The following is a 25,349-nucleotide window of genomic DNA, read 5'->3' as shown; positions in this document are numbered from 1 at the left end:
GCGGAGGCCGCAGCCAACACGCAAGACAACACCACCAGCTTCATCATTTTGCAAGGTTGGTCTGTGTTGCTTTCTGTGATCACACTGATGCTGTCAGAGAACTGCAATCGTCTTTTATACTTGCATCATAATATTAACTAGATGGGCGTCTCCGGAACACATCGTTGGCCATGAAAGGACTACTTTTGTCTCAATATGAAAGTTTGTTTATGTATCAGTGCATTTTTTGTTTCACTTTATGAATTAAGTGGCATATTTTGGTCGCTTTGATATGAAAATTGGCAGAGATCCATTTAAAACAAAGTTAAAATATCTGCTCTAGTATAGTTTTCATAAAAATCATTGAATATGAACAACGAGATATTTAGAAATGATGCACATTGTAGGCAGTATTTAAATTACATCACGGATAATTTTACATAAAAGTCCATTATATTCATGAGCCCAATATTTTCATAATCCAATTTATATTCTGCAACAAGGGCAACACGTTTAATACCTTAATGAATTATTCAAGTGCTTGGCAGTTCTGCGTCACTCGCACTCGTACATGAATCTTCAGCGACCTAAATATTAGCTAATAGCACTGCACGTGTCTCGATTTTATACTTTTACGTGTATTGTGTGCGCCATCCGTACCAAAGCTATTATATTCATTGTTATTCTTTGTTAGCTTCTTCAGACTGGACAGATAATAGAAGCCTTGTAAACGTGTATTCTATTACTTTACTAAATGCACCTCTTGGTTATTGAATATTGCGGTGAAAGCATGATAATATTACACTATTAAATAATCGTGATATAGGCGTTTAAAGAGTAATAAAATGTTAATGATTGATAATTTTTTATAGAAATCTTTTGTGATACCGTTGAATTTTTTTATACAGATTAAATTTCGAGTTTTATTTTTCAAAATCATTGAATAGTTTCAAATAATGTACATTAATACAATATTTATTTAATTAACGTCATATTTTATAAGACACAGTCGTGTATTTCCTGATTTACCATACGACTTTTACAGAATCAATGCTTATTATGTAAGCACTATTCTAGTAATAACTCCTTAGTATAAAAGGCTTTATGCATTTTTCTTACTTGAAACTTATTGTTTATAAAACAGGTAAAACATGTTACATATTCTGCATCTTTTTAAAATATTATAATTATGATTAATGATATCTGTATGCATAGATATTATTTATATTCGTACCTTTCTTATGTAGTATATAAATACATTTTTTGCTTTAAATTACATGCGTTGGCTAAACTTATTTATAAAGTATTAGCTTTACACCCGTGTTGCCTAAGGAAATTCTCCTAAGAATAGGTTGTTTCATCGTTTAATAGAAGTTTCCCAACTATATCCAAACACAAAAATCATACGAAAAAGCCGCTCTGTTGCGATGTGAGACAAAGACGAAAAAGCAAGCACATTTAGCTCAATAAGTAAAAACTTCTGCATGTTTACTACTCTGGCTTAGTGAACCCGGCATATTTCGCTCCGCTAATATGGACATTGTGTGAAGATATAACCTAAAAATTTAAATAACGGTTGGCACGATCAAAAACATGATGAATTACATAAACATATCCTAGACAATTTAATCAAGTCAACCCTAGTGCCGCGACTCCGACTCGTATTTGACCGGTTTTATTGAACTTGACAACCTTTTACTCTGGCATCACTCATTGTCACAATTGAGAGATAAGAAAGAATTAGGTGGGTCAGGTCAATTTTTAATTAGGGTTATTATTTATAAATTAATAAAATAATTTATGATATGGACACACTTATTGGTTTCCACAAATAATTCCTTATAAAATGAAAAATGCTGTATTAAGGAAAGTTTCCTTTGTAAAGGCAACAATTCATAAACAAAGATTAAGTGACATTTTAGCTAAAGAACGTTTATAATATAACAATTTTGTCAAAGGCCATATGTGCCTATAGAATACTTTAACTAAAGTATATTTAAAACCTTTGATAATACTTTTGTTTTTATTTAGCAATAAGTAAGTAAAAGATTTTAAATAAAATAATAAGGAGAACTGCATTATTTAAAAACTACGTATACGTATCATATGGGTCTCCATCATCATCATCACCTCACCATATTGGTTGCCACTTGAGACTATGAGCGTCCACAAAGAGCTTGTATTGTATAAACAGTGTATTTTGTAATATATTTCCGTGGAGCATAAAAATATGCTTTTAGTAAATAATTGATTATTATATAAAAATATGTAAGGTTGATTGTTTTATTAGTTGATTAGGGTGTGCATCCTAAATACGATTATAGGTTTCTTGGTGCATGGCAGACTCGTATATGGTTCGTCGAAACATTAGTTTTTCAAGTTCAAGCTAAATTATGTGAAAATTGAAGAAAAAGGTAAGTTTACGGTACTAGAGGACTGTATATTTCTAGCGCACTCCATAAATTATGTATTAATCGGTACTTTGTTGAGGGCATTGACCCTCTAGGTGATTTCTGTGATAAGTTTTTTTTTATATAGCTAATGGGAGTTAGTAAAATACATATAATAATGTAGAAATGTTTTTTTTTATTACAAAAATAAAATAAATTATTATTGATGTTCATTATTAAAAAAAAAGAGACGATTTAGGTTTGTTTTGCTTCATGTATTGTACAAACGATATATTTTTTTATTTATTTGTCATACAATTTTTGATAAGAGAACACAAACAATTTATATTTGAACAAATACGTTAGTGCCACTGAAAACATTTCAATGGCAGTTTTAATTGAAAGAATTGTTGGAGGTATTAAAGGGTTAAAATAGTTCCTTTGACATTGCTTTTATATTTTGATCTTTATTTCAGGTTGACGGTGATGGACTGGCCTGTTTGAGATTCTCGATAGCCTTGTTAAGTGTAAATATCAACTTCCCGGACGACCTTCTTGCACCGGTTTACAATGCAATACCGCCCTTAATTTTTGAGATCACTTTCAATAAATACGATGTTCAGTATTGTTCGGTATCAGTTTCTCGACAGAACAACACAGACCAAGATGTTCAAATTGGTGGTGTTTTCAGCTCTTTTCGCCGCGGCGGTGGCTTCGCCAGGCTTAATTGCCGGCGTACCTTTCGCTTACACCTCTACAGTTATATCGCCAGCGACAACAACCATCTCAAGACAGGCCAGCAGTGTCATCCACCCATCTCCTCTCTACTCTTCAGGTTATACCTACTCGGCTATCCCCGCGTATGCTCATCTTATCAAGAAACGGTCAGCACCATTGGCTTTGAGCACATACATTGCGCCATCGGCTTATGTGGCTCGGGCTCCGTTGGTGTCAGCTTATGCAGCGCCTATCGCCACGACTTACTCTTCTTACGCTACACCTTTGATCCACACCTCGCCAATCTATACTGCCGCGCATTTGATTAAGAAACGGTCCGCGCCTCTGGCTGTGAGCTCAATCATTGCGCCATCAACATATGTGGCTCGCGCTCCATTCGTGACAACTTACACTGCTGCTGCTCCTCTAACGACGACATATGCTGCTGCACCTATCGCAACATCTTACGCTACTCCTCTCATCCATACGTCACCGATTTACGCTTCAGCGCATTTAATCAAGAAGCGGTCCGTGCCTTTGGCTGTGACTTCTTACATTGCCCCAACAACTTACGTGGCTCGTCAACCTTTCGTGACCACCTACGCCGCAGCTGCTCCGTTGACGACATCTTACGCGTTCCCAACTTCAGTGGTTTCTCATGCTCCCATCGCCACCGTCTCTCACTTCATAAAAAAGTAATCTACTGCAACCGCTATTTTCCATCCTCCCTCCACAACTCCAATTCAACGCTGATCTAATTGTTATCCTCAGTTCAATTTCTAAATTCCGTATCGAAACAGGAGATCTTGAAATGTACATATACGATTTGTAAATAAAACAAAGAGAACAAAATACATTTTATTTTATTATTTGTATCCTAAATTAAGATAAATGTACAGAATTATGCAACACCCCACAAAAAAAAAATGTTACAGCGAAGAAAATTTCCCAGTTGTAAAATGTATAACCTCATTGATTATAAAAAATATAAACATTTTGACTAATAAATGCTTCTACGTAAATGAAAAGACTTTAAATATGTTTTATCTCGAGTCATTGGGGTGATTTTAAAGGTTTATTAGTATTATCTCCATCATCTTGTACTGTCTGTATAGATTTGGGATGCTCCAAAGCTCTCGCTAAGGGAAGATTATGAAAGAAAGTCAATGCAACAGGCATCAATACAGCATCTGCAACCACCGCCGTTTTGCTCACGATTTTCGGTTTTTCCTCCTCAATGTGACTTGCAAATAGTGTACCCGTTGGACTATAAATAACAGGCGTGACTACTGATTGTTTTATATCAATTCGCGATTGATGAGACACGGCACTAGGCGCGGATAATATTAGAGGAACTAACTGACTTTGCACGTTACATAACACCAAACAAAAAACTATTAGTGAAAACATTTCAAAGTCGATATCGAGAGTAATAGTTATGACTTGTAAGGTCGCAGTTTTATAAGCGCATAACGGTAGATGTACGTTGATTGCGCGGACGCAATTCAAGTTCTCGGCCGGTGATGACTGGTTGTTGCATCACAAGGGTCATTGACCTGATTATGATGCACGCTTCTTTATGAATGATTTAACTTTGCTATGTATACTTATTTACATGCTTTGAGAATATTACATCTAATAAGCTGTCCTTTTGAAGCTAATAATAACAATCGATGAACAGAATGTACCTATATAAACGCTGAATCCCAAAAAAATAAAATTGTACTCTTATTAAAAAAAAAAAACATTTACGAAATTTCGATAACGTAACGTAAAATAACAAAAATGTGGTACATCGGTTGTAAGAATTGTTGTTAAACCTATAAGTCATCGACAGTTTTGTTATAATTATAAAATTAAGAATTACTAATCGACACTTCAATAATGCTCAACGTAGACTATAAAAAATATTATATAGCTCTGTGTCAACGATGACATAATTATAATACACAAGATGCTTTTTAGTTCATTAATATCGTTCAACCTTGGCAATGATGGCAGTTGTGTAATATTTTGTTTTGATTTTGTCCTGACAATTTAACATAAAAAAAATATATTTCATTTCGTACCAGTCGTTACTGAGATTAGCGTGTTCAAACAAACTCTTCAGCAATAGTAAAAGTATCGTTATTCGCTAAATTCAATATCCAATCTAACCATAATTATGTATTTTTTAACTACTTAACACAAAATTTATCACGGGCTGTCTTTACACACTCGGAATCGTTCCTTTCAAAGTCATGTGTTTTAAAGTTCTGATGTAGCAGGTCGTTGCTAAATTTATATTACTTATATATATAAAATAATTAAATACATATCTAAAAAGGCACCTTAAAGTATATTATAGACACTGAAACTAATTATGCCTATTTCCAGTTACCTAACAATCAAGTTAATTCCGAGTTTTTGTTAACCATGTTCAATAGCGTGACCAATCTATTATTAGGAATTTCAATACTGTCACCGTGAATCAGAATTAGTAGTATAAGAGGAAGGGTCTTGTCACAAGGAGCGTTAGTTAAGACCGACTGTACCATTAAGTAACCATAAAAGATATCCACGCAAGAAAATGTTCCGGTTATTGTGTTTCATTGCATTTCTGGGCTTCTGCCAAGGTCACATTATACCAGTGGCACCATTGCATACCGTTGCTGCACCAATTCCAGTGCCTTATATAAACCATGCATACGGTTATGGAGGACGTGGTTTTGGCCATAGTTTTGGTCACGGATTTAGTCACGGACACCACATATTGAAAAGATCGCCGTATTCCGTCAACCCATTACCGCATGTTGGCCATTTAGCCCCAGTAGCTACACACTTGGCAGGCTTGGCTCCATTGGCGGTTTCCCATCAGGAACGAGTCGATGTACATTCAGCGCCAGCAATTGTGGCATCGATTGTACCTATTGTGAAGGAAGTTGTTGCTCCTGTGCTAGCTTCTCCAATTCTTCATAAACCATTCGGAAATTTTGGAGCAGACGCCTATAGTTCTTTCCATCCCCATGTAGGACATTATTATTAAATTTGTATGGAATTTGATTAAATGAATTTATATAATGTTACGAGTTTTTCTGCCTTATGATTTCTCTTTAGCCGTATAAAGTAATTACATCTTAATCAAATGGTAATTTCTGTCGTGTGTGAAAATTAAAATCAATGTGAGTAAAGATATAAGGTAGACTACAAAGAATTATAAAATACATTTTTAATTATTATTAAACTATGTTAGCAATATAAATTGTATTTTAGGTTTTAAATGCGTTTATAATTAATTACTTTACAAATTTATCATATTTCAAATATAACAACATATTACATTTAACAATATCATTATATAATTTATTACTCAAATAAAATTTGTTTCAAAAATAGTCTTACTACCCTTTAAAATCTTGTAGGGCTGTTGCCTTCAAAGAGAAGATTAATATACATGTTGCCATTTTAGAGTATTGTTAATAAATTTATGAGGCTCTTAGGTGTATACAGTAAAACGATAAAATTTATTTAATTCATTTTATTGGCAGTGAACTTTACACATGTTCGTTGATCAATATGCTATGTTAAGATCCGTTTTTATTACCATGGGTGGACAGAGAGAGCCTTTGGCACGACAGCGTAAGATGATACAGCTGGGCTGGAGTAGGTAGAGACATATGGAGAGTAAGCTGAAACATAAGTTGGGGAGGAGTAGGTCAATGGATAGCTGTAGGTAACAGGGGCAACAGCGGCGAGCGAACGCTTGGCAATTCTGTGGACTCCAGATAAGGCCTTGGCTTGATAGTGGGCAGCGCGAGCAGCGACGACTTCAGGGGTGTCCAAAGGCACACCTTGTACAGCGTCTAAGACAACGGCGGGAGAGCCGGGGGCTTGAGACCAACCAGCGACAGCAGGGACGACGGCATGGCTGACTGGTGCGTAGGCGCTGTATACTGCAGGTACAGCGGGAGATCCGTGAACTACGCTGCTGCTGTATTGTGACACGGAGCTGACGGCGGGTGACACGACGGTGTTGACGGCTGGCGACACGACGGAGCTGTAGGCGACGGGTGAGACAGAGCCGTAAACCACTGGTGACGCAGCGCTGTAAACTACTGGCGATACCCAGTTAGGTTTAGCCGCAGCCAACGCGAGCACAGAGAACAACACCACCAACTTGTACATCGTGGTCTGTGTTGTCTTGTTTGATCAACGAAAGTAGATCAAATGATGTCCAACACATGCCGACTAAAGCTTTTATAGCGACGCTACTTACCCAATACATGTATATAAAAATGCCACTGAATCACCTTCAAATTATGTGGCCAAATATCATGTCGTCTAATGTTTTTTCAATACCTATATCCTATTGACCACTATTAGATGCGGAAGTTACATCGAATGTAAGCATGTTATCGCTGTGAATATTAATGAAAAGTTATATCAATAAATTATTATTCTTAAATGGGATGTATATGGAGTAGTCAAAATAATTATTGATATACATATCTTATTTTGTTTAACCTGTAGGTAGTACACATCTTTGCAAGATTATAAATAACATTTTTGCAGGGACAATAAAACTTGCAAAATTTTGTTAGGTATATAATATTGATCTACCTAAACCTACATTATAAGTTTATCGCTGTAACATTATACCCAAATATAGTTAATATAGTCTTAACTTTTTTTGTCTCGAAATCTGCTCATTTAGTTATTATATGAATGACACAATATTATCATTGAACTATATTTTGTTATTGACCTTGAATGAATAACAATTTTAGCCCAAAATTTATTGATCAATAACGTACGGGAATATTCAGATAAATATTTTTTAATATTATTATTATTATGAGTCATATTACTTCTCAATAGTTAGGAAAATTGTGTCTCTTTATTACCTGCTATGAAATACGATATTATGAAAATATAAAAAAGAATCCATTTGATACATATACGAACCAATTATATTAAATGCAAATTCTTAAAATGAGCATTTTTTCCTAGTTCTAAAAACATTTAGATTAATTGATGAAACCTAAAATAATGGAGCTACACAATGTTAATTTATTTTGCGTGTATGTTCGCTATGCGTATTCTATTACATATTGACTAATAAAAGCGATGTAGAATAAAGCGTACAATGTTAAAAAACAATCATTAAAATCCGTTGCTTTGTAAATATTTATTATATACCACAATACATACAACACCTGGCACGATATCGGAAGACATAAAAATTATGCCACGACGCATCCTCGCATTTACATATTTCGAATAATATAGCGAATGAATCGATAATTTCATTTCCTAAAGCGTCTGAATAACAAATAAATGCATATCTTTCACGGTTCACCACTCACATTAGAGCAGGTCACACGTGCTAACACAAGACAATGCCTGTATGTCCACAACGCGTGTAGACTTCAAGTCAGTACAGGGTTGCCGTATTTCTCAACAAAAGACGTTATCTGTCCACATGTAATCGCTAATGCAATCTGATAGCATTAAACGTGCTCTGATTTACGTCAACGATGAAAAAAAGCTTTTGTAACAACGTCAACTGTGAAACATACACGAAAAAGTATAATCATTCATGGAATAAATGACGATTCATAAATCTTTCATCAAATCTTCGCAAATAATAACTGATTCTAAATTTTGAATTTCGGTTATTACACGGACAATAATATAAAATATAACTCTTATTTTGTCTGAAAATGCGATACCTTCTATGGTAACAAAAAAATTGTGCAAAATTAGTTGTTTATCAAATAGTACTTATCATAAACGAGTACTTTCAACTCATTTATGATAAGTACCCAATAAATATAGTCTACTACAAGCACTTGAAAAAAAAACAATAATGGAAAGCTATTTTATTTGTTGGCAGTTGGTAATTAGTGGGAACTATCCCACATGTACTAATATGGAAGGTCACTAAAAAATAAACACTTTGTTATTAAATATTCATCATTCGATTGCTGAAGTTATCGCCATCTAGGTATAAAGATATTAGAATAAACTTTTTTCAATCAATGCTATGTCCCTTTTGGTCCTTTCTATAAGAGCAGTGGTTTGCAATTTCTTCTTAGTGATACACACACTATTACAGATATGTAGATACTTATTTAGATTACTTCAATATAAATACATTTAAATATAAAAACGTATTTATTTATTATTTAATCGATACTCTTTTTTTTTCTTAAAATTAGTACAGACAGACAAACATCGTAATATGTAAATATTATAAATACTCTTCTACAGTATAAATATAACTAAGTGTTATTTAAAATATATACTATCTGTGGTATAATACAGCTGTTGTGCAAACCTTTAATTTTGTTCAATTTTTTGCGTCCAAAAAGTGGGGCATTCAAATACAATACAATAATTTGCAATAGGTATTGTGAATATTGTCCATTATTTTTGTTATACATGGTTAAAGTTTCTTTATTTGCAAGAAAGGTTAGTTAAATAACACAAATAAAACATATTCGTTTAGTTATTTTATGACATTTATTTTAAAGTTATATAGTCGTTCGTCAAGTCTGAACCGAGGCGTAGATACCTCGCAATCGTGATGGTATTTAAAATACTCTTGCGATAGCAGGAGCATGCACGCCGTAGGACGAAACGTGGGCCAAGGGAGCTGAGTAGACTACGGGAGATGCAGCGTAGTTGTGTACCAAAGTTGGGTAGGATGTAGCAGGCACAGATGCGTAAGAAAGAACAGGGGCATTAAGAAGGACAGACCGTTTGTGGATGACGTGAGCTTCGTTGAGAGCAGCGGCCTTAGCTTCCAAGTGAGCAGCACGAGCTGCCGCTACTTCGGGTGTTTCAGCAACCACAGCGGGAGCAGCAACGGCGGGGGCGGATATTACAGAAGATACTGATGCAACTGGCGCAATGGCGGCAGATCTAAATACGCTAGGTACTGCAGCAATAGCAGATGGCGAGTAAACAGAGGCGACGGGAGCGCTGTACGCGGTGGGAGAGGCGTAGCCGCTGATCACGGGCCCGGCGGCGACAGTGCTGACAATGCCTGGAGATGATTTGATGTCTACTCTGGATTGGCTGGAGATGGCTGCAGGAGCGACAGCGGCGAAAGTAGGCGCAGCGTATGTAGCAGGTGCGGCGTAGGCGACGGGGGCAGCATATGCGATGGGAGCAGCGTATGCAGCGGGAGCGGTATATGCGGCGGGCGCGGCGATGACTGCAGCTGGCTCAGATACAACGGTGCGGGTAATTGGAGTGATTGTCTCGGAGACAACAGCAGGAGATGATTTGATGTCTATCCGAGATTGGTGTGACACAGCAGATGGTGCTACGGCTACAGCTGGTACCGCATAGCTGAGAATGGAGGGAACTGAAGGGGAGGCGGCGGCAAGCGCCATCACGGAAAGCAACACCACCAGCGAGTTCATCGTGGTCTGTGTTAGTTCGAGACTGAACGACAAAAAGTGATTAACTGATGCTTTCTTCCATATGTCGAACCTATTTATACAGTGTTCGGCAACCAAATGTATCAAAAGTCAAGTTCAACGTGTTCGCTTACTCATCGCGTGAAAGTCAATCTCGAGTAGCCAGATTTAATTGATATTAATATACATGCATTATAAAAATTATAAACTATTATTAACGGTTATTAACATTTCAAGTAATAATATCTAATTGATGTTCAAACATAGTTACCGTTTCCATGAGATATCCGGGATAAAAATTATCCTATGTTGCTTTTCGGATCTCAATTTTTCTCTGTGCAAAAGACAGACAGAATTACTTTCGCTTTTTTAATGTTAGTTAGCACAAGCAAAATGTTTTTACTTAAACATTTTATCGTATTGTCAATAATAACAGTTTTAAGAAAAGTACGTGGGCACATTGCTTTGTCTCATAAGAATAATGAAATATGGTCACCGATGATAACACCTTTAAGACAGTTCGGTTCCACTCAAACCTTTGTAAAAGTGTAAAAGTATTTTGAGTTTAATTGAATTTTTATTGTAATATGTGTTAATCATTGTAATTAGATATACGTACCAAAATACAAAATAACAATTACAAAAATAATAACAGTTAAGAAGATAATTGTAATTTCATTATATATGTGGCCTGGAATAAATGATGTTATTTTCGCAAGTGCTCAAATAGTTTATTAAAACAAGATATAATTTTTATAAGGTGTCTTGTTTGTCAAAGCGTCAAAGTTTATCATAATGAAACATACTCAATGAAAGTGCGATTCCGTGATCATTTAATTTTTCTTTTTTTTAACAAAATTTATTTACTGTCTTTTTTCATTTATATAAAATTTTTCGCCTTTCCCTTGCTTTATCAAAGTTAATTCTCATGGGAATATGGTAACAAGTATGTCATATGTCATTCTGTAGCTTGCTAACTATAGAAATAAATACTTTAGAAATAAAATCATAAAATCTCTCCATTTCCATGTGTAAGACAAACAAACCAACAAATAACTTTCGCATTTAATATTTCTAAAGAGTAAGGAGGTGTTTACAATATTTTAAATAGTCTGAACATTAATTATATTTCTTAAATGTTACATCTCCATCAATATTACACCATTAAAATACAAAAAAAAGTACATAAAATCGAAGAAATGCTTTTATGATCTATAAAAATATCATTGTTTGTTAAGTATTGATTTGATTGTGTGAAATAATAATAGTTTAAAGAGTCTTTAAGACTTGATGTATTTTTTGTGGTTGTGCTCTATAATAAAATGTTAAGGTTTCTGCAGGATGACCTTGGACGAATGAAAGCTCCATTTTGTGCTCGACGACAGGACGGTGACTTGACCAGTATCTTAGCAATTATATAGAGCTGTTAATAATTGAATTATGATTTTTATATTGGGTAGACTTGTATGTTAATTTACATCATAGTAGGTAGTGTTGGAACTTAAAATTTCTCAAATAATAGAAAATAAACAGGGCTTATTGATCAAATTCCCACATAGCCATTGTTGCTCAGAAGTTATATATTAGTTTTCAGAAAACTAACTCATAAACGTAAAATATTAAGTTTTAACAACTCTCAATATATTTGTAGCAATAACTACTTGTCCTATAAACGGCATGCGGAATAAGTTCCACCATAAATGGACACAGCCTCTACTTATGCCTATCATTACTCACCGACAATACACAACAATAATTTAATGCACCTGTTGTAATAAGTTCTCATTATTCTTACACTAATGACACTTATTGATCAATATGTTAAAAAAATGTATACATGATTGCTTTCTTCAAGCTTTTTCAAGTATCATATATTTTTTTCTCGCTACCCAAGTATCAAAGTAACCTTTAACATTTATGAAAATAATAATGTGACATTTGGGAATTACTAAACATTATTGAAGCATTCTTGCAGTGTTACCTGTTGGTATCCTGCACTGAATTAAAACACAACAATATAATATATTTGATATGATAATAATGTATTATTTTCCTCAACTTATTCTGAGGAATAAGTAGAACTGTTATAAATATTGTACATAAATATATCTATACACTTACCTACAACTAGATAAATAATCGGTTTTGTTTCAAATTAATCATGTTTGTGTTCCTAGCACATCTGCTTAACTTCATTTGTTCTTCTTTATATTAGTCAGAATACGTGGGTATTCAGCAGGTGTATCTCGAAAAAGGTGTCTGACTAGGAACTGATGCTGTTACTATGGACTAAAGTCGTTCAGAGTTTAGAAGAGGATTTATGATGGACATTAGATGGATAAATGTAAAAATGTTTGTTATATTTATTCTCATATTATCGGTAGAACGAAGTGATATCCGCTCCGTTCTTTTGATATGATAATAATGTGGTATACTCAAACCAGCGGCAAATTCTGACGTCGTAAATAAAATAAACATTCAGACACACTTAATAAAATCATACCGAATGTGCGATTTAATTCAATAATTTTATATTTCCATTACCTCTCGATACTTAAGTTTTATATGCAATCTTGTGTCGCTTTTTCCTTATTATGTATTTATGGGTTATAAAATTAAAACACTTCCCTTTACTGCTTTAAATATATTCCAAACATTTCAAAGTGATAAGGTGTTTACACTATTCGATGTTTGTTTATTACTAAATACTAGATAGGTAGAGGTTGACTGTTGCGCTTCTTGACTAAGACCGGGTGGTATAGTCCTAGTGAGGCTGAGGTGGTGGGTTAGCCATGTAGCCTAGTGGTATGTGGGGTCGATTACCACCCGTGGGCCCAGGGTGCGGCTACGACTGGGGCGTGCGCCACTATAGGAGCATGAGCTGCAACAACAGCTGGCGTCGCGATCTGGGGAACAGTTTTTTTTTCATGCATTGATTTACAAGTGTTTATAAATAACCTTTTATATATTCCTTTTAAATAACAAGTACCTTATTGTATTATGAATAAAAAGCAGTGGTGGCTCAGTGGTGAGAACCTCGGACTTCAAAATCGGTAAGTCGGGGTTCGAGACCGGGCGAGCGTGCAGGAAATAAATTGATTTTTCAATTTATCTGCGCATGTGGATAACATCACCACTGCTTAACGGTGAAGGAAAACATCGTGAGGAAACCGGCATGTCCAAGAATTAAAAGTTCGACGACATGTGACATCTGCCAACCCGCACTTGGCCAGCGTGGTGGATTATGGCCTGAACCCTCATAGGAGGCCTGTGTCCCAGCAGTGGGACCACATATGGGCTGATGATGATGATATTGTATTATGAATACTGAATGTAATTTGCTTTTAATTACTGTACCTGATTTTTATTAGACTTATTATGTGTGCGTTATTAACATTTTGCACATTTTTATTTACCTTATTAAATACCGCCTAATTTTGTCTGTATGGAGAAAGTATAATTAAAAACATACTCTTCGTTTTCTCATAGGCATATTATTATACGGGGTGTATAGCAACTTTATTATCCCTACGTTATAATGGTATAAGCAATAAATTTTAATGAATGTGCATGATAAATTATCCATTCTCAATCATAAACATAAATATTTCTCGTTGTAAATTGCCGACTAGTGTCAATTTGCAGTAAGGTAAGCCTATGTACTTCGTAATTATAATAGTAATAATATTTATAAGGTTCTCTATCTTATATAATTAATACCTACTACAATTGATTATAGATATGTATTTTCTTAGAAATCGAACTTAATCACATTTTAAATGTTGATAAATATATGCATTCATGAAACAAAAGACAATGTTTCAATCAAAACACGACACGATTCTATATATAGCGTATTTTGGCAATCGCAATTAAGGAACAAATTAACAAATTAAAATTAAACTTACTCTGACGGTGTTAGCGTAAGAAGTAGCAACAGGGACAGCGGCCCTGACGATAGGGGCGCTTACTACCGCGGGGGCGACACCAACACCATGACCCCAGGGCGCGAGGGCTGGGGCACCGATGAGGCCAGGGGCAGCAGAGGCGACAGCCAGAAGGGCGGTAAGAACGACCTGTTGGATACAGTTACTTATTAAAACAATGTTAAAATATAGCAATAAAATTCTTTGTCCGTTGATTCATTCCTCCTCTGGGCCTCCGGATTGTTCATATTTTAATCAGACTTATTTCATAAAAATCACTGCTAAGCGCGTAATTTTAACACCACACCTATCTAGCGATCTTACATAAGTCAAGTACTATATTAAAATAAATTGTAATAATTTATGGCATTCTTAGTAATAAAATACATTATACTTAATGAAAAATAAATACGAAGTACTCGCCTATACCATAGCAAGGACATAGAATTACGCGGTGTAGGCGTACGAAACTGGACTTTTGTGGTCTTGTTAAACAATAGTTCAACTACCGCCCTCGTTGGAACACTTGCAAAGATAGAGTATGACAAGCGTGTATTAATTAAGGTGCTAGTGCATTGATAATTACATGCCTTGTAAAGTTACCAAGCCACTGCTTTAACACTAATCGTAATGGTCACGGAGTTTGCGGTATTCGTCCACACATTGTTAACAAATATGCCGCTTAAAATAACGTCACATTATGTTCATTAAAGCACTATGACCTGTTAACTGAAGATTATTAATGTGCTTTTTTCGTTAATATAATATCTGTTTCAGATCTAATTTAGATATGAGAAAATAAAGTTAGGACTGAATTGTATAAATTCTGTCGAATACAAGTGTTAAAAACTAGTTATTGTTATGATAGATTCATTATTCTTTATCACATGCTGTATGAATGACGATAAATATATTACAAACTTTAATTTTTTTATGTAAAACTTATTATTTTAATATACAACATACAACATGTTCTGATGAATGTTAATAGCAAAGTTTTAAACTTATGGTTAACAAAAGGTAAATATGATACAGATAAGTATAGAGTAAGGGAAATAAATAAAATCGGACATATCTATAGGTTGGCATTTACTTGTCAAAATTATTCACTCGGTCAGACATTTAAAGTCTACCGTATAGGTAGTAACCACTGACCTCGGAAGGTCGTTGCCGCCCGAGAATGTCAAGTTCAATAAGAACTCTTTAATCTGATAGGATAAAAATATACAGCGAATATCACTTTCACATTTGGAGCGGCGCGAAAAAAAATGATTAATGGTAGTGGAGCGATCGTTTTTGAGATGTTTTCTCAAACTAAATTTTGCTGTAAACATTTTACAGCGGTATAATTTTATATGAATTTTCTTAGTGAGCACTTAAAAAATATTGAGCAAGTCTATGTTAAAGGCGCAGTAAGCATCTGCTTTCCATAACATATGGAGACGTTATTTTTATTTACGTAATTGACTCAAACTAGAAGCGACTTAGTGTTAACGGCAAACTGTCTTATTACACGCGATGAATTAAATCTTCGATAACTAAAAATAATTTTTATTCGTAAATAAGTATCTTATTTACGAATAAAAATAAAGGACTAAAAGTAACATGCTTTTCATTAAAATTTTCTCTTACCAGCTTGTACATTTTGGAGTTGGTTGGGATGGCTTGTGAAGCGTATTAGGGAGATATTAGATTGAGTGTGCCTTACAACTGGAAATAGAGGGCTTTTATAGTTCTAAGTCTCATGGTCCGGCCAAATCGGTCGTACCCTACCCAGTACTGTGCCTAGGTCATCTATAACTTAAGGCTAGATGTGTACAGATAGCAAAAATGGTTTCACTTAAATTTCGTTGTTTTACATGAATAATAATTTATATATTCTGAATACTTCGAAGAAGGTGTAAAAAGGTATTTTGTAGTGTATAAAACGTATCCACCTTCTGCAAAGGGAATGCCAAATAAAGAAGATGATTAATTATATTGCTTTGCCATAAAAGCGTTATTCCATATTTAAAATGAAAAAACAGACACGACTGGACAATGATATTATTAAATTTTATATTATTTAATTTTATAAAATGCTTGGTTGAATGAAGTAATATTGTGTATTTTTTTATGCGGTCACACTACGACCTACTAATACCCAAACGAAATTGGTCCTATGTTCTAGAAATAACTGAGGTTATGTTAAATAATAAACATTAATTTGTTAATAGTAAAAAAGAAATATTCATAAAATAAGGCGCAACCAATTCAACATATTTCAAATCACTTTGCCTTTCAAAACTGCCAGCACGCCGCATTCTGGACCGTGGGCTGGAATGGCTCACTCTTGTCTTTTATAGAAAATATTAGTAATATTTGTGACTTATTACATCAGCTGTTAATAGCCTTCGCTAAATTGGTAAAAGCTTCCATATTAACTGGTATATTTATTGATAATAATATTTTATTTAAATACGTTTAGTCTGATAACAGCATTGATAATATTTACTTACTTAAAAAAATACGTGCATGGCCTTTATACTATGATAGTTCGATGAATTTTTAGCTACATCAACAACTATCGCTCCACACCGACTTCGCCCATAGTACAAATTATATATAGCAGAATCACGTACATATTCAACGGTGAAAGAATTTCTAAAAGTGACTAATAGATGACGATTTACTCCTTTATAAGGTAATTTTTTTTTTCGTTTTGTAAGAAATATAGTTCTATACCTATTCGACAAACATAGAATCAATTTAACAATATATTAAGTTGAGTTAAACGACTATGGCAAATGACAGGACAAATTTATATATTCTGAGAAGTGTATACGAAAGAGGGTAGACCTAAATATCGCTTAATAATATCGTACTAGTCCTACTAATATTATAAATCCGAAAGTTTGTAAGAATGCGTGTGTGTTTGTTGCTCTTTCACGCAAAGACTACTGAACCGATTGCAATGAAATTTGGTACGTAGACAGCTGGACAACTGGAATAACATATAGGCAACTTTTTATCCCGATATTCTAATGGATCAGTGGTCCGTCCCGGCTTCACCCGTGGTAAGATTTCTCTCCTATTGAACCTTTCTTGTCTCAAAACAAAAACGTTATGAAAAATTAGCCATACTCGTCGAGTTTACTCTTAACGACACATTTTATTATTTATCATTAGCGATTTATTTTATTAATACGGACAATATTGTAACCGTAAAGAATAAAGTTAATGTTGCTAATATCTATTAGGGTGATCATTTAATGTTAAAACAGTTTAATTCGCAGTCATAAAGCAGATAGGGGTCAGTACGATGGGAACAAAGCGGACTGTTTATGTGAGTGATGTTATATGACCTATGATTATAAATGTAGAATTCAGGCATTTCTTTGTGCCAAACGGCTATATGCCCAGACGGCACCGCCCGCCTGTATTGTCAGTTCCCACAGCGAGAACTCACTTGCTCGTCAGAGCGCCATTACTCCAAACTATTTGGTTTATTAATGCTCTTCACGATAAAACTAATATATTTTATTGTCAATGGAGTGACGTTAAATATATTAATTATTAAATAAAATAAAAAATTTATAACACTACAACACTTTACCTTAAACTTCCGAAAGTTTTAAACAATCACGAGTATGTATAGATCCGTGTCTGCTGATAATTATAAAAGCTCTTTTACAGTAATTCGTAATATTTCCTTTTATACTGACCTTACTTGGGACACTTGGTTGTTATAACAAGCTTATTTTTAACTATACACATACGATATGAAACTTTACAGCGGCTTTGTCTACTACGACAATTCATTTTGATCCTTTTATTTTATATTGTAACAGAATTTATATTTATAAGCCATTAAATATTTTTGTATTTAATGGCGATAAATTAAATTAAATTCTATTAAATAGCGTTGATTCAATTAAAAGCAGTGGTGGCTCAGTGGGGAGAACCTCGGACTTCAAAATCGATAAGTCGGGGTTCGAGACCGGGCGAGCGTGCGGGAAATAAATTGATTTTTCAATTTATCTGCGCATGGGGATAACATCACCACTGCTTAAACGGTGAAGGAAAATATCGTGAGGAAACCGGCATGTCCAAGAATTAAAAAGTTCGACGACATGTGACATCTGCCAACTCGCACTTGGCCAGCGTGGTGGATTATGGCCTGAACCCTCATAGGAGGCCTGTGTCCCAGCAGTGGGAACATATATGGGCTGATGATGATAATGATGATGAAATTGCGTTAAATTATTTTTGCTTAATTTGACACCAATTCACTTTTATGAAATTATCAAAGAAAGAATAAGCACGTCTTACCCATAATTCTTCGTAATTTGTATTAAATTTCATAAGATTTACCTTATTATCTCATGAAAAACGCTCAAGATTAATCGGTCTATAAGCAATGATAAGGCTTATCTTATAAACTAACTAAAATGTGTTTCTATAGAAGATTTGCACGTTAGTAGACAACTATCGAATTAATTTCTGTAAAACAGAGCAGTTTAAGAATAGAGAGATTAATGTTTTTATTAGAATATTAAAACAGTTTATGTTTTCCTTGTATTTTATTTTGATCATGTAAACGCTCAAAGCATTTTAAAAGAAAGTTAAAATCTGGTTTATATATATATAAATATATAAAAAGGGTATAACACTTGTAATTGAGAACAATTGTAGTATCAATTAATTGAAAGAGGATTATTATTTATTAGTTCTTACACAACAAAACTTGAAACATCAGAAGAATTGCTGGGCAGGGCTTGCGGTAGATTGAGTAGTGTTCCCGCAGGGTAACTCCAGCCTCCCAACGTATTCCATCGGTAAGTAAAGTTGGTAGGTAAAGAAAGTTATCTGGCCATTGACTTCTTCGATTGATCGTTCGGTATTTTGACGAATTTCCGTAATCATTTTATTACTTACATCCCAATGAAATTCAATAATAGAAATAGCTCAAATGTTAACCTTTGTGTTATTTTTTCACGATATCCTATTTATTTCCACAGAATCGTTTCTTCTTGTCAATTCATTAATGATTTATGGTTAGATGGTAAAGAAAACGGTCGTTGACTTCAGATTTTCTACACTATTACACATTTATACAAAGAAACATGATTTATTTTATCATGCAGGATATATGGATTCGTTTTTTTTGTTCAAGTTATACTAAATAAATTGGAACATCAACATTTTATATGTAAATTAAATGTTGATGTATAAAAGTAAAAAGCAAACATTTTGCATAATTTGCAACTGAGAAGCTACTTAATACAAAATGTTTCATGATTATTGTAAATATAGTTATATTCTGTATAGTGCTAAGAACTTGAAACTTTTTAATTTGAAAACACAGTTTTGATTCTTAAATATGCACTTATTTATTTCTAATAGATGTAACACGGCAGTCTGCTTTGTTATGCTGCGCTGTCCAAAGAAGCGCCATATTATATTTTTAACAATTATTCATCATCAGCCCATATAGGTTCCCACTGCTGGGACACAGGCCTCCTATGAGGATTCAGGCCATAATCAACCACGCTGGCCCAGTGCGTGTTGGCAGATGTCACATATTATCGAACTTTTGATTCTTGAACATGCCGGTTTCCTCACGATGTTTTTCTTCACCGTTTTAAGCTTAGGTGATGTTATCTACATACACGGATAAATTGAAAAATCAATTTATTTCCTGCACGGATTTCGGTCTCGAACCCCGACTTATCGATTTTGAAGTCCGAAGTTTTCACCACTGACCCTCCACTGCTTTAACTTTTAACAAATATGTTGTAAGAAAATCACACAAATGTAAGCACTTTTCGAATTAGCCATAGCTTTCTTTCATTAAATACTATACTGTTAATAGGGCTTTTTGAACACTAAGCATTATGTTTATAAATGATACAAATTCTTTTCCAATTGTGTGATAAGATCTTTCGCGCCAATATATTAATTCCCAACATTGCGTCGAACGTTTAATTTATATGATACACACACTTTTTGAAAAAAATATATATATATATTGTAGTCTAACGTATGTTCTTATTTACAATTTAAATTTTATTTGTGAGTTATCAACACGCGTTGAATGAATGAGCTTCCTAATGCAATACAAATGTATAATATTTGATTGTACTATTTCTTTGTTGTATATAATTGTTTCTCTCTGTGCGTTTTCGTTAATTAAGGACAATAAACATTTAAATAATATTTTATGGGATTTAAGCTCTCTTAGAAATTATGTTAATTGTAAACTGAAACCACAGATAATACTAAACTAGCTCAAACAAAAACTTTTTTATTTATGCCTTAAACTTTTTCAAGTACTTATATGTATCTTGTAATTTTAGAACTTCGGAATGTCGCCTCTATCGAAAAGAATAAGCAAGAAACTCGTTTACACTTTTTTTTCCTTCGAATAAATTATATCAATAGATATTTATTGTGTCTCTGCTATATTTATCTGTAATTTAATAGACATGTGCTAAATGAGGGCAGTACATTTCAATGATACCATTACACGGTCGAAAGACTTATTATCGGTTTGTTTCAATACCAGCAAGCGGCTAATATATAATAACGCACAATGACGTTGATTAGCGATTTACTTATAAACCCAGTTGGGTTAGATCTTATATAGGATTTAAAAACATTAATATATTAATGTATCGGTGGATACGACTATTAAAATATGTTTTTTATATATCTTTAACTGTAAATAAATGTTATGTATGTTGTCCATAATACTCATAAAATTGTTTATAAAAAACAGTTCTGTCGCGCGGTTTCACTCGCGGACAAAACTATTTCTATATCTTATATAATGTTTATCACTGCCAAGTATCGCCAAAATGCCCTTAATGGTTTTCATGTAAAAGAGCAACAAACATTCGTATATCTACACTAGTGTTATAAAGTGGAAACTATTTTTTATATTATTGTATTTTGTATATTCGTAACGTTTTCACGCAAAAACCATATAACCAATTTCAAGCTGCAACTTCACTGAGTGACATAGGCTGTATATGTACCACGGGCGAAGTCTACGCGATCAGCTAGTATATATTATTAATAAAATAATTTTGGCAAAAGGTCTTTCTTAGTTTTATATATAATCTAAAATGTAAGTAGTTAAAAGACAATCACGCATTAAAATATGTGCGGTTATGAAAATTATAGTAACCTATATTTTTATATATTTACAAATTTAGATCCAATTTTAGGTGAGAAAATATTAAATACAATTTTTATAAACAATATGTACTTCAGAATATTTATTTTACATACATTACATTATTTAAGCAAGTCACTAGGCAATGAAGACACCAAATTCGTTCACAAATAGTAAGGAGAAGCGACGTATCTAGCGAAGGGAGAGGGGGCTACGACGGGTGATGCGGCGACCACGGGAGCGGGGGCAGCTACGTATGGAGCTGAGGCCACCAAAGGTGCGTTAGCATACACTGGTGCGGCTACCGCGTGGTTGATGGAGTGAGCAGAGTATGAGCTAGCATATGGCGCTACCGCATAAGCTGCAGCAGCAGGGGCAACGAGTGCAGCTGGGGCGGCAGCCAGAGGCAGCACTCCAGCGTTAGCGACGGCGACGGCGGCGAGGACAACCTGTACAATCGGATCATTATAAAACTGCACTACCTTACTTCAATTGACATTGAATTGAAGTCAAATGACTTCAATTGACTTGATTATTTTATATGGCAAATACTTATATAGGTATATATAGCACTTTAAACGTTTTTAAATTATATTTTTCTATAAAAATTTACGTCAAAATATGAAACTCACAAAGAATTTGGCGATCATTTTGCTTATTGTTGTGACTGCTCACAAGTGAGATGTACGAAGAAGTGTTCGATGTACTGTGTCTGCCTTCAGGATGGCACAACAATATATACTGTTTGTCCATTTCATTGAGCAATAACACGGATAAGGAATACATTTGGTTCTATTACACGGCTATAGCAATCCGCTGGCACTGTAGGTTTTGACCCAGACGAGCAATGCATTTTAATTTGAAGTCAGGCCGCGTCAATTTCACTGCTTGTTATATAATTGCCAAAAGAAACGGACGCGAGGGAATATGAAATATATACGTACTTATGTACATTTATGTGATCTGAATTTAAATATGATATCTTTTAGACAAAATATATGTAGATTATCGTGAAGTTCATATATGTATTTTAAGTTTATATGATGGGTAATGAGTCTGTGTCACTTGAATTTAAATAAAAATAAATAAATAAATAAAATATTTTCTTATAAATATGAGCCTAAAAGCAGAGTTGGAATAAAAATGTTATATAAATTATTTGTTCTTGACAGAAATGAAGAAATATGTGATAAAAAATAGATGTGATGATATTTTCAATTCTGACCTCATTTATTTATAGAGTTGTAAATTTCACGGTGCTGTTTCCCAATTTGCTCCATTTCTCCGAGTGTGCTTTAAGAATTCCAATTGAATAGCCACAATGCGTCAAATGTTTTTTTAATACGTACGTAATCTGAATCACAATAAACAACATATAAAAGGCAATACTTTTTCTGGTCAGTCACACATCACATTCTTTTCTTGTTAAGGAAGGTTCTTCTACAAACAAAATGCTTTCTTTCAAATCTGTAAGCATACCATTTACATGAAAAAAAAAATTAATATAATATTATATTATATTCCATGTTATATTACCATAATTTATTTATATTTTACAGATCGTACTCGTCGCTGCGGCGTTCCTGTCTACTGAAGCGAGTGTGGTTCCTGCTCCATTAGTTGCTTCAGCGCATGTGGGTTACGCTCACGCTGTGCCCCAAAACGTTCCTCCATACGCTGCTCAGATTAACGTTGAGAGTCGGGCGATCAACGGTTTAGTGCCTGCGGGTGCTGTTGCTGCACCATTAGCTGCCCCTCTAGCTGCTCCATTAGCCGGCCCTCTACCAGCGCCTTTAGCTGCACCGGCTGCTTACGCTGCCCCGGCACCGTACGCATCATATGTTGCAGGACCCGCTCCTCTTTACTCATCTTACGCTGCTCCTTATGCCCTACCCGGTCCCTTTGCCCCAGCTGCATACGCTGCTTCTTATCCTTATGCTGCAGCTGCACCATTAGTCCGATCCCCTTACGGTTTCGCCCCAGCGTTCGTACGATAGATTGTAAGAAAACATCTCGGACCTTCCTAGAAAGACTTATTATTAGATTAAGATTTATGTACCTTATAAAAATGAAAATAAATATGTTTGTACAATATTTATTACAAGAAATATTATTTACCTCTTAAATAATCCAAATGTTGACCGAACTTTCCATGTCATGTGATGTACAAATAACAGTAAAGGTAACTTTATTCCAATTAAGTTAAATAACAACTTTGACATAGTGATAATTGATATGGATTTAACTTAATGATCTGTTTCACAATGTTAACAAACCAAAGTCATTCAACAAGTATCTAACTATCATATTTCCGAACTCTTGACATATTTCACGAATTATCTGTGTAATAATTGTATCTGATTGACACATAAATATCGTTTTATAGTAAGTAGTGTAGTGAATGCGTGTGTTTTTTTGTGGCATTGAAAAGGAAGTGGCTTCATTGAAAATTTAACCAGAATCTTCTAAAAAGTCAATATTATATAAGTATCAATTTCATATTAAGAGGACTGCGAAGAATATAATTTTTCATACAAAAAGCAATGACGTTTTCGCCTAATTAAAATATTTATGATTTTCAAGAAATATTGCTTAACATAAAAATTATAAACATCCAGAAATCTACAATTATTACAAAAATTCCTCCTAGAATTTATTGTTGCTTCAGAAGCAGTTTGCAGTAGTTTTGTTTCGATAATATTATACCGATCCGATATACTCTCTATAAATCCAAGAAGTAGGTATACAGAGAGAACAGGATTTCGGCCACTCGTTATACTTTATTATTTGTAGGCGTATATTTAATCTACTAGTGCCTAGTGCAATTTCGTAATGTCAATGTTTCAAGACACAAACTAAGAGATAGATAAATTTCTGGGTACGTAACATGAAACAGGTAGATAATTATTTTTAGTTATATTAGTTAATAATCTGCATAATTTTAACCTAATAATAAGAAAACATTCATTTATAGGCTACAAAATAATGAATATTAATGATATTAATATCCATAATATAGGCATGATATTATTAAGAACTCTTCCCGACTCCATCAAGGTACGTACCTGTGCCTGTATTGTGTACAAAAATTAGTGTAGGTATATAGAATTTGTCACCTACGTATAAGGCTGGGCTCACACAGCCGGAATTATTTCAAATATTCGTAATTTCAAACATTTATTTCAAATTAGATCCTAAATTAGGGATACATTCCGGCTTTGTGAGACCGCTGAGGCCGTAATGTAACATTCAGCTGGTGAACTTATTTTATAAATCGGATCATTCGAATGGTTTTTTTATCTAAGAACTATTATTATATAACTTTATTTATTTTGCACTAAAACTATATGTTATGGATAACAATATATGCATATCGTTCTTCGTTTTAATTTTACATAGAAATTTAATATTTGTTCTTGCTCACATAATCATTTAAATCTTATAGGACGATAAAATACGGATGTTAATAAGATACAATTTGCACATACTTACAACATGCTCCTGGTAGACGAAGCATATGTACCGACTATCAAATAAAACTTGTTTATTTTTTCATCAAATTTAAACTCTTGATTGGATTATATACTCAATGCCCATAAATTATTATCAATTGTATATAATTAACGTTCAGCGAAACGAAATAAAAACTTATTCTTATGTAGAATTCATATTCGATTATGTTTGGGCTCATAAATCTTCATGTAGCAAAACAATCCAATTAATAATATGTTTAGTACATTATTAAAAACTATTAAAAAAACACATTTTT

The 25,349-nt window shown here is 34.0% G+C and overlaps 6 protein-coding genes across 6 annotated transcripts in view; 2 read left to right on the top strand and 4 right to left on the bottom strand.

The window, feature by feature from the left end:
* LOC119828165 overlaps window positions 1-109 on the bottom strand; it is a 4,013-nt gene extending 3,904 nt beyond the window's left edge. The window contains exon 1 of the mRNA XM_038350260.1: window positions 36-109. Within this exon, the coding sequence (XP_038206188.1) occupies window positions 36-47 (12 nt within the window). The 5' untranslated portion in view covers window positions 48-109. The remainder of the gene's footprint in view (window positions 1-35) is intronic.
* A 2,872-nt stretch (window positions 110-2,981) lies between these two features.
* LOC119840835 (pupal cuticle protein G1A-like) lies at window positions 2,982-3,941 on the top strand. Its single transcript, XM_038367599.1, has one exon. The coding sequence runs from the start codon at window positions 2,985-2,987 to the stop codon at window positions 3,783-3,785; it is 801 nt and encodes a 266-aa protein (XP_038223527.1). The 5' UTR covers window positions 2,982-2,984; the 3' UTR covers window positions 3,786-3,941.
* Window positions 3,942-6,588: 2,647 nt separating this feature from the next.
* On the bottom strand, window positions 6,589-7,294 carry LOC119840774 (cuticle protein 18.7-like). Its single transcript, XM_038367518.1, has one exon. It carries the CDS (start codon window positions 7,248-7,250, stop codon window positions 6,666-6,668), a length of 585 nt encoding a protein of 194 aa, XP_038223446.1. The 5' UTR covers window positions 7,251-7,294; the 3' UTR covers window positions 6,589-6,665.
* Window positions 7,295-9,571: 2,277 nt separating this feature from the next.
* LOC119828217 (calphotin-like) lies at window positions 9,572-16,202 on the bottom strand. The gene is made up of 4 exons (XM_038350320.1): window positions 16,054-16,202; window positions 14,404-14,571; window positions 13,318-13,401; window positions 9,572-10,606 (listed from the first exon to the last, which is right to left on the bottom strand). Exons 1-4 carry the CDS (start codon window positions 16,063-16,065, stop codon window positions 9,662-9,664), a joined length of 1,209 nt encoding a protein of 402 aa, XP_038206248.1. The 5' UTR covers window positions 16,066-16,202; the 3' UTR covers window positions 9,572-9,661.
* Window positions 16,203-21,669: 5,467 nt separating this feature from the next.
* Window positions 21,670-25,349, bottom strand: part of LOC119840778 (cuticle protein 16.5-like) — a 9,532-nt gene continuing 5,852 nt past the window's right edge. Inside the window, exon 3 of the mRNA XM_038367522.1 lies at window positions 21,670-21,982. Coding sequence (XP_038223450.1) covers window positions 21,745-21,982 — 238 coding nt within the window. The 3' untranslated portion in view covers window positions 21,670-21,744. The remainder of the gene's footprint in view (window positions 21,983-25,349) is intronic.
* On the top strand, window positions 22,990-23,678 carry LOC119840775 (cyclin-dependent kinase inhibitor 1C-like). Its single transcript, XM_038367519.1, has 2 exons — window positions 22,990-23,049; window positions 23,140-23,678. The coding sequence occupies exons 1-2, from the start codon at window positions 23,032-23,034 to the stop codon at window positions 23,575-23,577; spliced, it is 456 nt and encodes a 151-aa protein (XP_038223447.1). The 5' UTR covers window positions 22,990-23,031; the 3' UTR covers window positions 23,578-23,678.

The sequence above is a fragment of the Zerene cesonia genome, chromosome 7 (assembly GCF_012273895.1).
Source record: "Zerene cesonia ecotype Mississippi chromosome 7, Zerene_cesonia_1.1, whole genome shotgun sequence".
Lineage (NCBI taxonomy): Eukaryota > Metazoa > Arthropoda > Insecta > Lepidoptera > Pieridae > Zerene > Zerene cesonia.
Note: the sequence above shows the minus strand (reverse complement) of the source record. Positions and strands in the feature narration are given on the sequence as shown.

Coding starts and splice junctions, on each gene's coding strand:
- LOC119840835 (XM_038367599.1), top strand. CDS start 2,985: ATGTTCAGTATTGTTCGGTATCAGTTTCTCGACAGAACAACACAGACC.
- LOC119840774 (XM_038367518.1), bottom strand. CDS start 7,250: ATGTACAAGTTGGTGGTGTTGTTCTCTGTGCTCGCGTTGGCTGCGGCT.
- LOC119828217 (XM_038350320.1), bottom strand. Junction 13,402..14,403: donor CTTACGCTAACACCGTCAGA/GTAAGTTTAATT, acceptor ACTGTTCCCCAG/ATCGCGACGCCAGCTGTTGT. Junction 10,607..13,317: donor CACCCTGGGCCCACGGGTGG/TAATCGACCCCA, acceptor CGTTGAACTTGA/CTTTTGATACATTTGGTTGC.